This window comes from Denticeps clupeoides, chromosome 12 (genome assembly GCF_900700375.1).
Source record: "Denticeps clupeoides chromosome 12, fDenClu1.1, whole genome shotgun sequence".
NCBI lineage: Eukaryota > Metazoa > Chordata > Actinopteri > Clupeiformes > Denticipitidae > Denticeps > Denticeps clupeoides.
Window position 1 is genome coordinate 2,414,164 of NC_041718.1, and position 13,129 is coordinate 2,427,292.

Here is a 13,129-nt window from a genome sequence, read left to right on the forward strand (position 1 = left end):
CGTCCCCACACGCTGCTGCCTGGGAGCCTGTCATGGCTGCCCACTGCTCACCAAGGGTGATGGTTAAAAGCAGAGGACACGTTTCACCGTGTCACCGTGTGCTGTGCTGCAGTGTATCACAATGACAATCACTTCACTTTCTCTTTAGTCTTGACACAGCTTCTGCTGCCACATCAGGTTCAATCTGTCTGGGCTCCTTTGATAAACTCCACCCCTGTGGGGTTTCTGGGTGTCTGGGGTCTTGTCCTGGGGCTCCTCACGTATACTAATAACCACTTACATGGAGAAACCTGGGGGGCACAAGCATGTTCACTGACAGGTGTGCACACGGGTTCAAAAACGTACAGTTAGTGCAGAGTGCTGTTAAATAACATTTAATATTCATGATGTTGGCTGTTGCTGTTTTTCCTTTTTTTGTTGTTTGGTTAAGCCGGGACCGAAGCAGATTGTCTGTGTTGATTCTATCTATATATATTGTCTGTGTTGATTATGTATATATATATATATATATATATACACACACACACACACACACACACACACATACACATACAGTATATATATACAGTGTGTATATATATGTATATATATATATATACACACACAGTATATATATACAGTATATATATATAGAGTATATATACAGTAAAAAAAGAAAAATATATATTATATATATATATATATAAAACATGATTTTATATATATATATATATATATATATATATATATATATATATATATATATTTTTTTTTCTTTTTTTACTGTTTTAGGTGTATTGAAAATGGGCCCTTTAGTGTAGTGAAGCAAACTTTGAAAACACTAAATGGATGTCCTTTCAAGTGCAATTAAATCTATTTTGTTTCAACCACAAACCCGGTATGCTGTGAACTTCAGGTGATTAAATATTTGAGGAGCCCATGAGGCAGCCAGCAAAGGCCGCCCCTGCTGATCCCACCGCAAGACACAGGCTCAAAAAACAGAAACAAGCACAGAGCGGACCGACAATCATTTCAAGCGGTGGCTGAATGAGGACAGAACAATTATTTTCCTGCGGCACACAATGGGAAATGAAACTGGACGGCAGAGATAGTGCACAGGTCAAGGCGCCTGAGTGGTGGAGGCCTCCATTACCCTGTGTGCGGGGTTTCATCAGCCATTTAAAAATAATGATACCAAGTTGACAGTTCTTTGCACATCCTCAGGCAGAACAATCCTCTACCCTGTTTAAAATCTCTATTATTAATAATAGTAATAATAAAAGGACTATTAGTAAAATCATGTTGTGCATTTACTTCAAACATTGGTGGTTAAGTGGTAATATTATACAATACACCTTCCCTCCAAAACCATTGCTGTTTTCACGTCCCTTGAATAACACCTTGCACTACCATTAAAGACTGTTTTTTGCCCTCATAAAAAATTAACCCAAAGCCCAATCCATGCAGACATGCATCGTATATGTTTTGGAATGCATTTATAATTGTACATCATTATAATTATAATCTTCAGCAGTTATGGTGTCTGTTTGTTACACAAACAGGCCACAGAGCAGTGGTGGCCTAGTGGGTAAAGAAAAGTGAAAGTGAAGTGATCGTCATTGTGAAACACTGCTGCACAGCACATGGTGACACAACTAAATGTGTCCTCTGCTTTTAACCATCACCCTTAGTGAGCAGTGGGCACTTTGGTGTCAGGCATGTGGGCACCTTAGCGGATCGGGATTCGAACCAGCAACCTTCTGATTACGGGGCCGCTTCCTTAACCTCTAGGCCACCACTGCGGACCCGTAATAATCATAATCCCGAACCACCAAGGTGCTACTCAGGTGCCAGTTAGCTGTCCCCACACACTGCTCCCCGGGCGCCTGTCATGGCTGCTCACCAAGGGTGATGGTTAAATACAGAGGACACATTTCGTCGTGTCACCGGGTGCTGTGTAATGATCACTAAAGATACCTGGACACAAACACAGAGAAAGACAGAGAGAAAGAGAGGACATCTGTACTGCCATCTAGTGCTCAAAAGTTACAAATGATATTAATTTGTACCTTGACCATGGACTAAACTAATTCAATACCATTTTTAATGGATTATGCAAATAAGCACTGTTTAGTCGAGAAATGTATATATATTTTTAATAAGGTGCTTTATTAATTTCAGATAAAAAAGAATGTCTGTACAAATGAGTGAGTTGGGATAATCAGGTCATTTTAAAGTAAAGATAAGACATGGAAATGAATATTCATGAAGTAACATTCATTAATATGTATGATTAGCTGCATGAACGGATAAGGCACATATGCTCATCCTCCCTCCTGATAAGGTCGCCGAGGTCAAGCCAAGGCAGACATGGCCGCGGGCGCTACCACGTTTTACGGCCTCTCGGCGAAGCTGCTGTCCGGGGAGGACTTTCCACTGTCTTCCCTGCGGGGGAAGGTGGTTCTCGTTGAAAATGTCGCGTCGCTCTGAGGCACGACGACGAGGGACTACACCCAGATGAACGAGCTCCATGCACGGCACTCGGCACGCGGCCTCGTGGTCCTGGGGATCCCCTGCAACCAGTTCGGCCATCAGGTACAGTGAACGCCTAATCTCTAATATAATGTTTTATATTAGCAAATAATATGAGTTATTATCTGGCTGTGCTGTGGTTTTGCGATACGAGGTAATGTAAAATGATTGTGCATTAAAAACACCATATAAGAACATGGAATAAGTATGTAACTAATAAAACACACTGGAGACACTTTCTTACAAATATAGTAAAGCATGACTAGATCCTATTTGATATTATGCAGATGGAAATGTGTTTGTGGATTTGCATTATTTCGATTGTTTCTTTCTGCTTCTCTGTGGAACAGGAGAACGGCAACAATGATGAGATCCTGAATTCACTAAAGTACGTCCGGCCAGGAAACGGATTTGAACCCAAAATCACCCTCCTGGAGAAGTCTGAAGTCAATGGCGAAGGTGCCCACCCTCTGTTCAGGTTCCTAAAGGAGAAGCTCCCCGTCCCCTGCGATGACCCCGCGTCCCTCATGACAGACCCCAAGTTCGTCGTCTGGAGTCCCGTGTGCAGGAACGACATCTCCTGGAACTTTGAGAAGTTCCTGGTCGACAGCAGTGGCGAGCCCTACAAGCGCTACAGCAGCCACTTCCACACCAGCGACATCGAGGCCGACATTGTCGAGCTGCTCGAGAGAAAGGGGCCACAGAAATAAGCCCGCCTGATTCCGACGCGTGTTCGGGGCTGATAAGCGGCCCGTCCGCCCCCCACCCACATCACGCCGCTTCTTCCTTCCCCTGGAACACACCGACACACCGAGGGATCTCTGCTGAATGACGGCACGCCTTGAAAACACATGGAGGGGCGTGTTTGATACAAATTGAATGTAAAGATTCTCGTTGAAAAAAGGTGTTGGTTGGTGCAGCAGAGCTTGTGCATTTCCCACGCCCTACACCCCCAAAAAAAGTGCTGTTCATATTCAGAAATGCATTCAAATGATTGCTTTGTTTTGCCTGTGTTATTTTAAGGAGGGCTCTTTACTAAATGAAGGCGCCCCTTGAAATCAGTAGAAGAGGGGTGCTGAATGTGAACCACGAGTAAAGGGCTTGTTTGCTGGTTATTGCAAATAAAATTTCCACCGATGCTTCTTGCTGGCATTCATAATTTACAGTAAAAGTAAAACGCAGATGTAAATAAACAGAAAAATGAATTGAGACTAGAAATTCCCTCTTCACGGGGTCTCCGATCCCAGTCGAATTTACATTTACAGCATTTACCAGACGCCCTTATCCAGAGTGACTTACAATTAGTAGTTACAGGGACAGTCCCCCCCCTGGAGACACTCAGGGTTTCAAACGAGTCTAACACACACACACACACACACTCACTAAAAAAATTAGTCTAGCACCTAACAGTTCTCAAGTTAGGCCTTATCAGGGCTCGTAGTTTTGTAACTCACAATCTATGGAAACCGAATGAGAATTGCTGGTGTCTTCTCCTTGCAAGAGGATAAATGTAAAGTAAAGTAAAGTACCAGAAGAATTCTACATTTCTGCATGTGATCACGCATAGAAACGAGTTCAGGCACTCTGCTCTTCGCTTTAGGCTCTGACTTGTAATGTTTTATTTGAAAGTCTCCCCCTCGTTCTGTGTGCTGTAAGTGGAATTCGGCTGCCGCTCGGTCTGTGCGTACCGGTGGGTGTTGCTGAGGCGCAGTAGCGCCGTCACGCCGTAGGCGGCGCTGTTGGTTTTTAAATATATTAAAAAAAAAAAAAAAAAGAAAACAGAGCAAGATGGCTGGCCAGGAAGACCCGGTCCAGAGAGAAATCCACCAGGACTGGGCTAACAGGGAATACATCGAAGTCATAACGAGTAGCATCAAGAAAATCGCTGATTTTCTCAATTCGTTCGGTGAGTTTTAGTTTGGTCTGTTTGGGGATTTTTTTGTACAGTTTTGCGCGTTTTACCCTCCGCGTTAGCTGTTAGCCGCCCTGCTAGCTGCTCCGGGAGGGGAGACCACGACACCCCTCCGTTCACACGCCGGTTCGTGTGGACTCTGGGTGTTATAAAGCCCACGGGCTTGTATTGGTTTATATGCAATGGACAATGGTGTAATTAGCGATGATTTGCTCTGTGTTTCTCCGCGATAAAGACATGTCATGCAGGTCTCGCCTGGCCACCCTGAACGAGAAGCTCACAGCCCTGGAGAGGCGAATCGAGTACATCGAGGCCAGAGTAAGTACTGTCAGGCTGTTACTCGGTAGGGGGTTTTAGAAAATTTCGATACAGCAATATATCGCCATATTTCACGTGGTGATACTGTAGTCCAAAATTACTAATATAATTTGATCCACCCAGATTGTACACGGCACCTTGTATATCACCTCTGTTTTGACATTTTCAGTGAACTGTAGAATATCGCAATATGTTCAGTATCACAGTATATCGTGATCTAATAGCATCCTGATCCGTATCGTGAGATCCTTGCCAATATACGACCCTATTACTCTGAATGTGGGATTATATATAAGAAAATCAGGCAGCAGTGGCATCTCCCAGGACTTCTGCAGTGATTACTGCCTGACCCTGAGATTTACTTTTTCACAGGCTTTGAATATTTTGCATATATTTTTGTTACTGCATGTTTGCATCTGTTACTGCAGGTTGTCCTACAAATTTTTGTACCGGTTTGTTTAAAATATTGATTATCATTTAATTTGTCACTTCCTGAAGGTAACAAAGGGTGAAACTTTGACTTAACGGTGCTTGGAGGACTTCATCAAGAAGACCGGACCACATTTCCTGTTGTGTTAATTCCTTGTTATTGTATTTGCATTTGCGCTGTTTATTGTATCTAGCAGCACATCAACATTACCTAAAAAAAAAAAATCTTGTTTTTCATTTCTTCATAGCGATAAATGCACAGAATAAGAGGCTAATTAGTCTAAATGACTGCATAACACAGTGAATGGATTCTATGCATTAACAAGGACGTTGTTATAACATTAGGTTTTCGTGTTTGTTTTTATCTGTTCATATTAGCCTGTTTAATAAGAAGGTCCAAAAGTGCCAATTAGATTAGCCTTTTAATAGGGTCTTCAATTCTCTGTTATTATTTCTAAAAAAAAATTTTATAACATTTATTTTGTGATGGTTTCTTGGAAGATAATTAAGGGAGAAAGTATTATTTATATTTTTATCATTAGAAAAAAAGATAAATAAAAAAAATACTTTCCATCACTTTTTGCCCCTTTTTGTGGTTTTGTTAACTGGAGGTCTTTTGACCAGATTGTATGGGAGATTCCCATTAACTGTTAAACTGGTATTTAAAAAATATGTACATTGATTGGCTTTTAACTTATTACTGAAGAGCACAGACGTTAGAATTATAGAAATACAATTTCATGGAAGCGTTATTATTGTTACCTATATGTTAGGTAACCATTTTTTTTTCATTGTGTTATGAAAAGTCTAAATGTTTCTGATAGTTATTCGATCTCTTCTGATTAATTTAAGATGTGTTTTGTAGAGATTGGCCAAGTACAGTTGATGCACTCTTAAAATGACACATTTTCAAATGTGTCATAAGGCGAAGGAAAGGATATCCGTGATTTTGCCATTTTTGGCGCAGTTTATTTGCGAATTTCTGCCATGTTATTATAATATTTTTATTCCCCGTAGCTGGGGAATTTTGGGGGCACGACGCGCACGGCAGGTGGGGGCGCTGCGAAGAACACTCGCAGGTTCTAACAGGGTAGAGGAAGAAGAAGAAGAAAGCTGGAGGCGGAAGTTCCGGTGCGGCGCCTCCATTAGCAGCGCTACGCGCGGAAACGGGACGTCGGCGGAATATAGAAATATATTTTAAAATACGCGCATATACGGTTGTCCGGCGCCTTTTCCCACCCCCTCGCTGCTATATATTTGCGGTGTAAGGAGCCGGGACGCCTGCGCCCCGCGACCAGGCACAGAAGGCCATGAAGCTCACGGACAATGTGCTGCGGAGCTTCAGAGTCGCGAAGGTGTTCCGGGAGAACTCGGACAAGATCAACTGCTTCGACTTCAGTTCGAACGGGGAGACGGTGATCTCCAGCAGCGACGACGACTCCATCGTGCTCTACGACTGCCAGGAGGGAAAGTGAGACGCGTGTAGCTGTTGGGCGGCCGGGACGTGTACGGTCCCGCGTCCGTCCGTGTGTTTAATACAGCTGGATGAGCGCCGTGATGGGGCTTTTCCCTGGTCGGACAAAATGCTAAGTCGTTAGCTTCGCCGGATGCTCTGTTCTCGTTATCTGGCCCATTTACTGCGTTGTGCACCGTCCAGAGACTGGTTGGGAGCTTCTGACTGTACCTGGTTGTATTGTTGTACTGCTGGTGGTCGCTTCCTTTCACCTGCCACGCCTCCCTTCTTTACATTTATGGCATTTATCCAGAGCGACATGTTAAAATCAATCATGTAATCGGTACATTAGGACTCAAACCATGAACACAGTTTATTCATTCTGCTGTAGCTTTTTCTAGAATAAAAGTCAGACTATAAGAACGTTGGTATTCTCTAAAGAGGAAGGTCTTCAGCTGCTGTTTGAAGATACTTAACGACTGTGTCATGACCTCGAGGGGAAGTTCATTCCACCACATAGATGATTGTCTAGACAAAGGTCTTCCTCGTCCCCTCAGCGGTGGAGGGACCAGGCGGGCAGTACTGGAGGTGCAGTGTGAGGTATAATAAGGGCTGTGAGGTAGGATGGTGAAACCCCATGTTTGGTTTTGTAGGCCAGCATAAGAATTTTGAGTCTGATTGCAGTGGGGCAGCTACTGGGAGCCAGTGGAGGGAGCGTAGCAGTGGGGCGGTGTGGGAGAGATCGGGAAGGTGCAGCTGCATTCTGTATTATTGGTAGTGGCACTCGGAGGAAGACCAGCTAGAAGGGAGTTACAGTAATCCAGTCGTGAGATTACTAGGGACTGAAACAGTGTCTGGGTGGCGAATCAGTCTCATATTGTAGAGAGGGAATCTACGTGTATATTTTTATAAACCTAGAAGTCTTGCAAGGTGCCCAGGTGTCCTTTTTAGCATTGCCCCATTTTGCAGAAGGTAGTGTTAAATATTACTGGTTGTCAGTAGTTGGATTTAACGCACCTTTTTATTTTCTTTCTGTGTCCCAGACCCAAGCGTACCCTTTACAGTAAGAAGTATGGAGTGGACCTCATAAGATACACACATGCTGCCAACACTGTAGTCTACAGCTCCAACAAAATTGATGGTACGTAAATGGGCAAGCCGTCCTATCAGCGACAGAGGTCCTATCACTCGTGAAGAGTTCTGAAGTGAAGTGGTTGGTTGTTTCTGTTGCTCTCGCGTCGATCCACGCCCACCCTGGCCTGAGGTAGTTGTTTGTACAGTTTGAGGGTCTGTGATTCTACCCTTTATAGGAGCTAACTGTACATGCCACTGCCTTGCCCATTGTGGAGCCATACCATCACAACCCACCTGGATCCGCTGCTCATCTTCCATTGCATGCCTAATTTTGAAGGGGCACACTGGTTATGTGATTCAGAGATATTTTGCCTTTTGTCTTTGTTTGTAATGGTATTTTGTTAATGCAGACACAATACGATACCTCTCCCTCCATGATAACAAGTACATTCGATACTTCCCTGGGCACAATAAAAGGTGAGTGCAAAGATCTAACTGGAAACAGGCTAGCATGTATACATACACACACACACACATAACCAGTCAAATGTTTGGAAGCACATACTCACTTATGGGTCTTTAATTTTTCACATTATAGAACAGAACTGACGATGCAGGACTATGAAATAACACACACAAGGTTATGTAATTAACAAAGTAAAAAGTTAATGGGTTTGCATCTCACCATATCAGGGAGCTTATGCTATGATGGAAGCATTTTACACTCTTGGTTTCTCTCCACCACCTTAAATTAGACATTAGTTTCCGACAGTCCTGAACATGTATACTGAACACTTTATTATCCACTCATGTTCATCAGCGTTTCATTAAGCGGCTTTTAATGAAAAACAATAGTGAACAAAGCAGCCCTGAAGGTAAAAAGAAAACAGGCAACAGTTTGTTAATCAAACATACTTCAATTTCTCCCAATATGACAAATACTAAATATTTTTGGATTCTTCAAAATTGCCTTCATCTTGGAATCTATAACCGCCACAGAGTAGTATGTGTGTATAATACCAACAATGTCAATTTTCCCCATAGGGTGGTGGCACTTTCCATGTCACCAGTGGATGACACTTTCATCTCTGGCTCGTTGGACAAGACTATTCGTCTGTGGGACCTCCGCTCTCCAAACTGTCAGGTGAGTATTCAAATGTAGATTGTGAAGGTCTCAACTAGACTGATAAGAGAGAAAAACAGACCGATCACACCCAAATGTGACTTGTAATTATATTTCATTTGAAGATGTTTGTAATAGGACAGCGGGGAAATTTTTAAATTTTATTTTAAATGTTCTCTTGCTTTCAGGGCCTGATGCATCTGCAGGGCAAGCCAGTGTGTTCTTTTGACCCCGAGGGGTTAATCTTTGCTGCAGGAGTGAACTCTGAAATGGTCAAGCTGTACGACTTGCGCTCTTTTGACAAGGTGGGACGGTCTCTTGATGTGTTGATGCTTATGAAATTTTTTCAATAGTTTGATTCATAGCCGCGTACCTGCTGTGTCCACAAGAGGCACACAAGATGGTCCATGTTTCTTGGTCCTGAAATGAATCATTTCCATGCAGTTTTTGGAGGGGTGAGGACATCACTGACGTCCCATGTCCTCTCTTGTGTGCAGGGTCCTTTCGCCACATTCAAACTGCAGTATGATCGTGCTTGCGAGTGGACCGGCTTGAAGTTCAGCAACGATGGAAAGCTGATCCTCGTCTCCACCAATGGGGGCACCCTAAGGCTGCTTGATGCATTTAAGGGTGCTGTCTTGCACTCTTTTGGGGTAAAATATCGGCTTACCATATTCGTTAAAAAGTTATTGTAATTACAGCAGTTATGATAATTGTTATGCTATTTTATCTTGCTAAGGGTTACAACAACAGCAAGGGTGTGGTCCTGGAGGCTTCCTTTACACCCGACTCTCAGTTTATAATGATAGGTGAGTTGTGGCCAGATTATTTTAACCAACCCCTAACCCTTCAAAAACCCTCACTTCAACCTAGCTAAATGTTGTCAAGGCTCTGAGGATGGGAAGATCCATGTCTGGAATGCTGAAAGTGGAATGAAAGTAGCAGTCCTGGATGGAAAACACACTGGCCCAGTCACCTGCCTACAGTTCAACCCCAAATTCATGACCTTTGCCAGTGCCTGTTCCAATATGGTGAGATTCGCATTACGGCATCATCCTTTGAACACTTTGGTTTGTATTGCGGTGCACATTAGCTATATCCATGACTGATTATCATTGCCCTTCACAAATTTTATTACTAACTAGTCAATTGCATTTTGAAATGTTGTTACAGCTGAATATGACGTGATTTTAAACTGAAAAGCATGTGAATGAATTAAATGATGTGGTTATTGTCTGTTAACTTATGAATTTATCATTGTGAATAAATTACTGTAACTTTCTCTCAACAGGCATTCTGGCTGCCTACAATTGATGATTGAAAGATTGTGAGGAGACATTCCCCTGTCTTCATGGAGAGACAGGATCCCTGAAACGTCATCCTTGGGTTTAATGCTGGAGGAGGCTTTGTGAATTGTAAATACATTCATTAGAAGATATGTTCTTTTTATACTTATATACTTAAACTTTTTGATATGTTTTTGTCAGTAACTTGAGAGATCTCAATTTGCTGCTTATTTGAACATGTTTAGAATAAAAATGTAAAACATATATTTCTTGTTCTTTTGTCTCTTTTTGTCAATGATATTAGTGTCTTGTGTGCTTAAATCTTCAAAATCCATGATTAACATAATCACTCAGGTTATTTGATTTATCAGTAGTTTAATAAATATAATATATTGTAATTGTAGAATTATAAATAAATTTTTGAACCACAAATGAAATCAAGTAGCTGGTTTGGCCACAATAACCTCAGAGGAGCAGGTAAATCATTGCCTTGTGCATCGGAAGTGCTGGCTCACTGGTCCTGTAACAAATTATTAATTCTGAGAACCTTTATTATTGTGTCACTCACACACAAAATTACACATTAGCCTCAACACTCCACAGACCATTAAATTTTAGTGATGTCATGCTCTTACCCATCATTAAGGATGAATAGGAAATCCTGTAGCTGGTAATACAACATGAGAGAAATTAAATTATGTACATGCTTTCAGTAAATAGAGGTCAAGCGTTTGCTTGCTCATTGTCACATGTAGTTTTTTCCTGTGCCTATTGGAAAAATAAGTCAATTTATACTAAATTGACAGACAATATATGAAGAAGTCTAAACCTCAGGATGTTCTTAGAATAAGTGGTCATGTCAGGAGCTTTCATTGTTGTAGAAAATCAAGCCTAATTTGTGTCCAATCAAGCAATGGGTCATCATTCGCCCAACGCCTTGATTATTTCAGTCAAGCCAAAAATGTTGGTCATTTACATTTCCAGTCAGTAGTTACAGGGACAGTCCCCCTGGGGACACTCAGGGTTCAGTGTCTTGCTCAGGGACACAATGGTAGTAAGTGGGGTTTGATCCTGGGTCTTCTGGTTCATAGACACTACTACCACCCTAATTAGTTAAGCAAGAGCTCTATTGAAAAGCTAGTAGTAGAACAATAGAACCATAATAAATCACATTAATAAATCAAGTTTTGGTAGCCTTAGTTATTACAGTCTATGTCAGTTCCTTTTAAATTATATTTGTTCATATTTTTATGGTCCAAAATCTCTCAAAGCTCAGTTGGAGATGACACCTGTTGACCATGAATGCAATGTCATATGATAATCCAAACCTCCCCAAACGTCCCCACCAGCCCATTGCCAGCCACTCACACACTGGGAAGAAACCGGAGAACCAAGAGGAAACCCGCACCAAAACATGGGGAGCATGCAAACTACACACACACAAGGTCTGGCCGGGTTTGTAAACAGAATTCGTGCAAACCTGGGAAAGCTGGATTCTTTGAGTTTTCTTGAGTGTGGAATCGGGCGGCATGGTGGATTAGGGGGGCGTAGCCCTAATCCACACTCTGGAAAACTAATTTAGGCCACCAACACTGTCATCCGAGGCATACATACTATCTGTGCAGCATGAATGAATTTAATTGAACATTTACTTGCTCCGTTGATTTCTCAGTTGGATTAAGGTCTGGGGAAGTTTCCTGGCCATGGACCCAAAAATTCAACGTTTTGTTCCCTGAGCTACTTAGTTATTTGGCCTTACGGCATGGTGCTCCATCATGCTGGAAAAGGCATTTTTCTTCACCAAACTGTTCTTGCACGGTTGGGAGGGTGCTGTTGGAGAATGTTTTGGTCCCATTCTTTATTCATGGCTGTGTTCTGAGGCTAAATTGTGAGTGAGCCCACCTCCTTGGATGAGAAGCAGAACGACACATTAATGATCTCAGGATGCTTTACTGTTGGCAAGAGACAGGACTGATGGTAGCACTCACCAGACAGTCATTTTTTCATCAGAGAAAGCTTTTCAGAGGAGCTTTTCAGAGAAAAAGATTTTATCCCAGTTCTCAGCTGTCCAATCCATGCAACATGGATGTCACCCGTCTGAAGCGAGACGCACTGTGGCAAAGCAGCAACCCCCTGATATCAACGAAACTCGGAAGTGTGCCAGTTTGTGAGCGAGTCAGAAGAAGATGTCATCAGTGATGAAGAAGCAGAATGGTGGGAGGCTTGTGCACCTCTCAACTTGCCCGTCCTGACGTATCGTGACCTCTGCATCATCCAGTGGAACGCTCACACTAACTGGGACGATGCAGAAGAAGAAGGCAGCGACAACAAGGCTGAGTGGTGGGCAGATGGCGCAGGGTATGCACCTCCCACCATGCATGTCCTGACCCATTGGGAGATCTTCGCCATCCCCCACAACGGGAGTCAGAGAGACTGACAGCGAGGCGAAGGAAGACGACGACACGGGCAAGCTAGGAGGATAGGGCGATGGGTAGTCGTCTACCAGCAACTGTGCTGCCAGAGGATATGTCTGTTCACACACAACACTTCCAACCGGATGTTCCCCAGCAGGACAGCAGCGCCGAAACGACGTCCCGCCCCACTGCAGAGAATGTCCACCACCTTTCCCAGCTGCCACCTGTTCCAGCTCCACGCAAACACCCTCAACCATCTTTGGGCATGTCTGTAGAGCCGTCAGTGGTTGCCACCACCCTCTCACGCACATCCACCACCACCTGCAGCTCCTCACCCAACTGAAGGGGGTGGGAATGTACCAGCGGACTCAAAAGGGGCTGAGTCAAGCAAAGCCCCCACACTGACAGTAGGGGCGTGCAGGAGCAGGACCTGCACGTCGGCTGAGGGTAGGGCCCTGCAGGTTGGTGATCAGTCCGCGGGCGGTCCGGGATCACCTTCCTGCACGACGCTGACGACAGCAGAAGGGGCGTCCAGTGGCAGGGGCCACCGGTCTAAGACAGGGAGAGACGCAGAAAGCGTCTACAAGGACGGGCATGGGCTGCACGTGC

The 13,129-nt window shown here is 43.4% G+C and overlaps 3 protein-coding genes across 3 annotated transcripts; all 3 read left to right on the forward strand.

Moving 5' to 3' along the window:
• Positions 1-2,304: 2,304 nt before the first annotated feature.
• LOC114800266 (glutathione peroxidase 1-like) lies at positions 2,305-3,653 on the forward strand. Its single transcript, XM_028997418.1, has 2 exons — positions 2,305-2,574; positions 2,862-3,653. Exons 1-2 carry the CDS (start codon positions 2,350-2,352, stop codon positions 3,219-3,221), a joined length of 585 nt encoding a protein of 194 aa, XP_028853251.1. The 5' UTR covers positions 2,305-2,349; the 3' UTR covers positions 3,222-3,653.
• Positions 3,654-4,289: 636 nt separating this feature from the next.
• On the forward strand, positions 4,290-5,746 carry brk1 (BRICK1 subunit of SCAR/WAVE actin nucleating complex). The gene is made up of 3 exons (XM_028997419.1): positions 4,290-4,417; positions 4,659-4,741; positions 5,240-5,746. The coding sequence occupies exons 1-3, from the start codon at positions 4,300-4,302 to the stop codon at positions 5,264-5,266; spliced, it is 228 nt and encodes a 75-aa protein (XP_028853252.1). The 5' UTR covers positions 4,290-4,299; the 3' UTR covers positions 5,267-5,746.
• A 125-nt stretch (positions 5,747-5,871) lies between these two features.
• On the forward strand, positions 5,872-10,370 carry wdr82 (WD repeat domain 82). The gene is made up of 9 exons (XM_028997417.1): positions 5,872-6,641; positions 7,667-7,764; positions 8,108-8,174; positions 8,742-8,841; positions 9,009-9,125; positions 9,318-9,473; positions 9,560-9,629; positions 9,709-9,851; positions 10,112-10,370. Exons 1-9 carry the CDS (start codon positions 6,481-6,483, stop codon positions 10,139-10,141), a joined length of 942 nt encoding a protein of 313 aa, XP_028853250.1. The 5' UTR covers positions 5,872-6,480; the 3' UTR covers positions 10,142-10,370.
• The last annotated feature ends 2,759 nt before the right edge of the window (positions 10,371-13,129 follow it).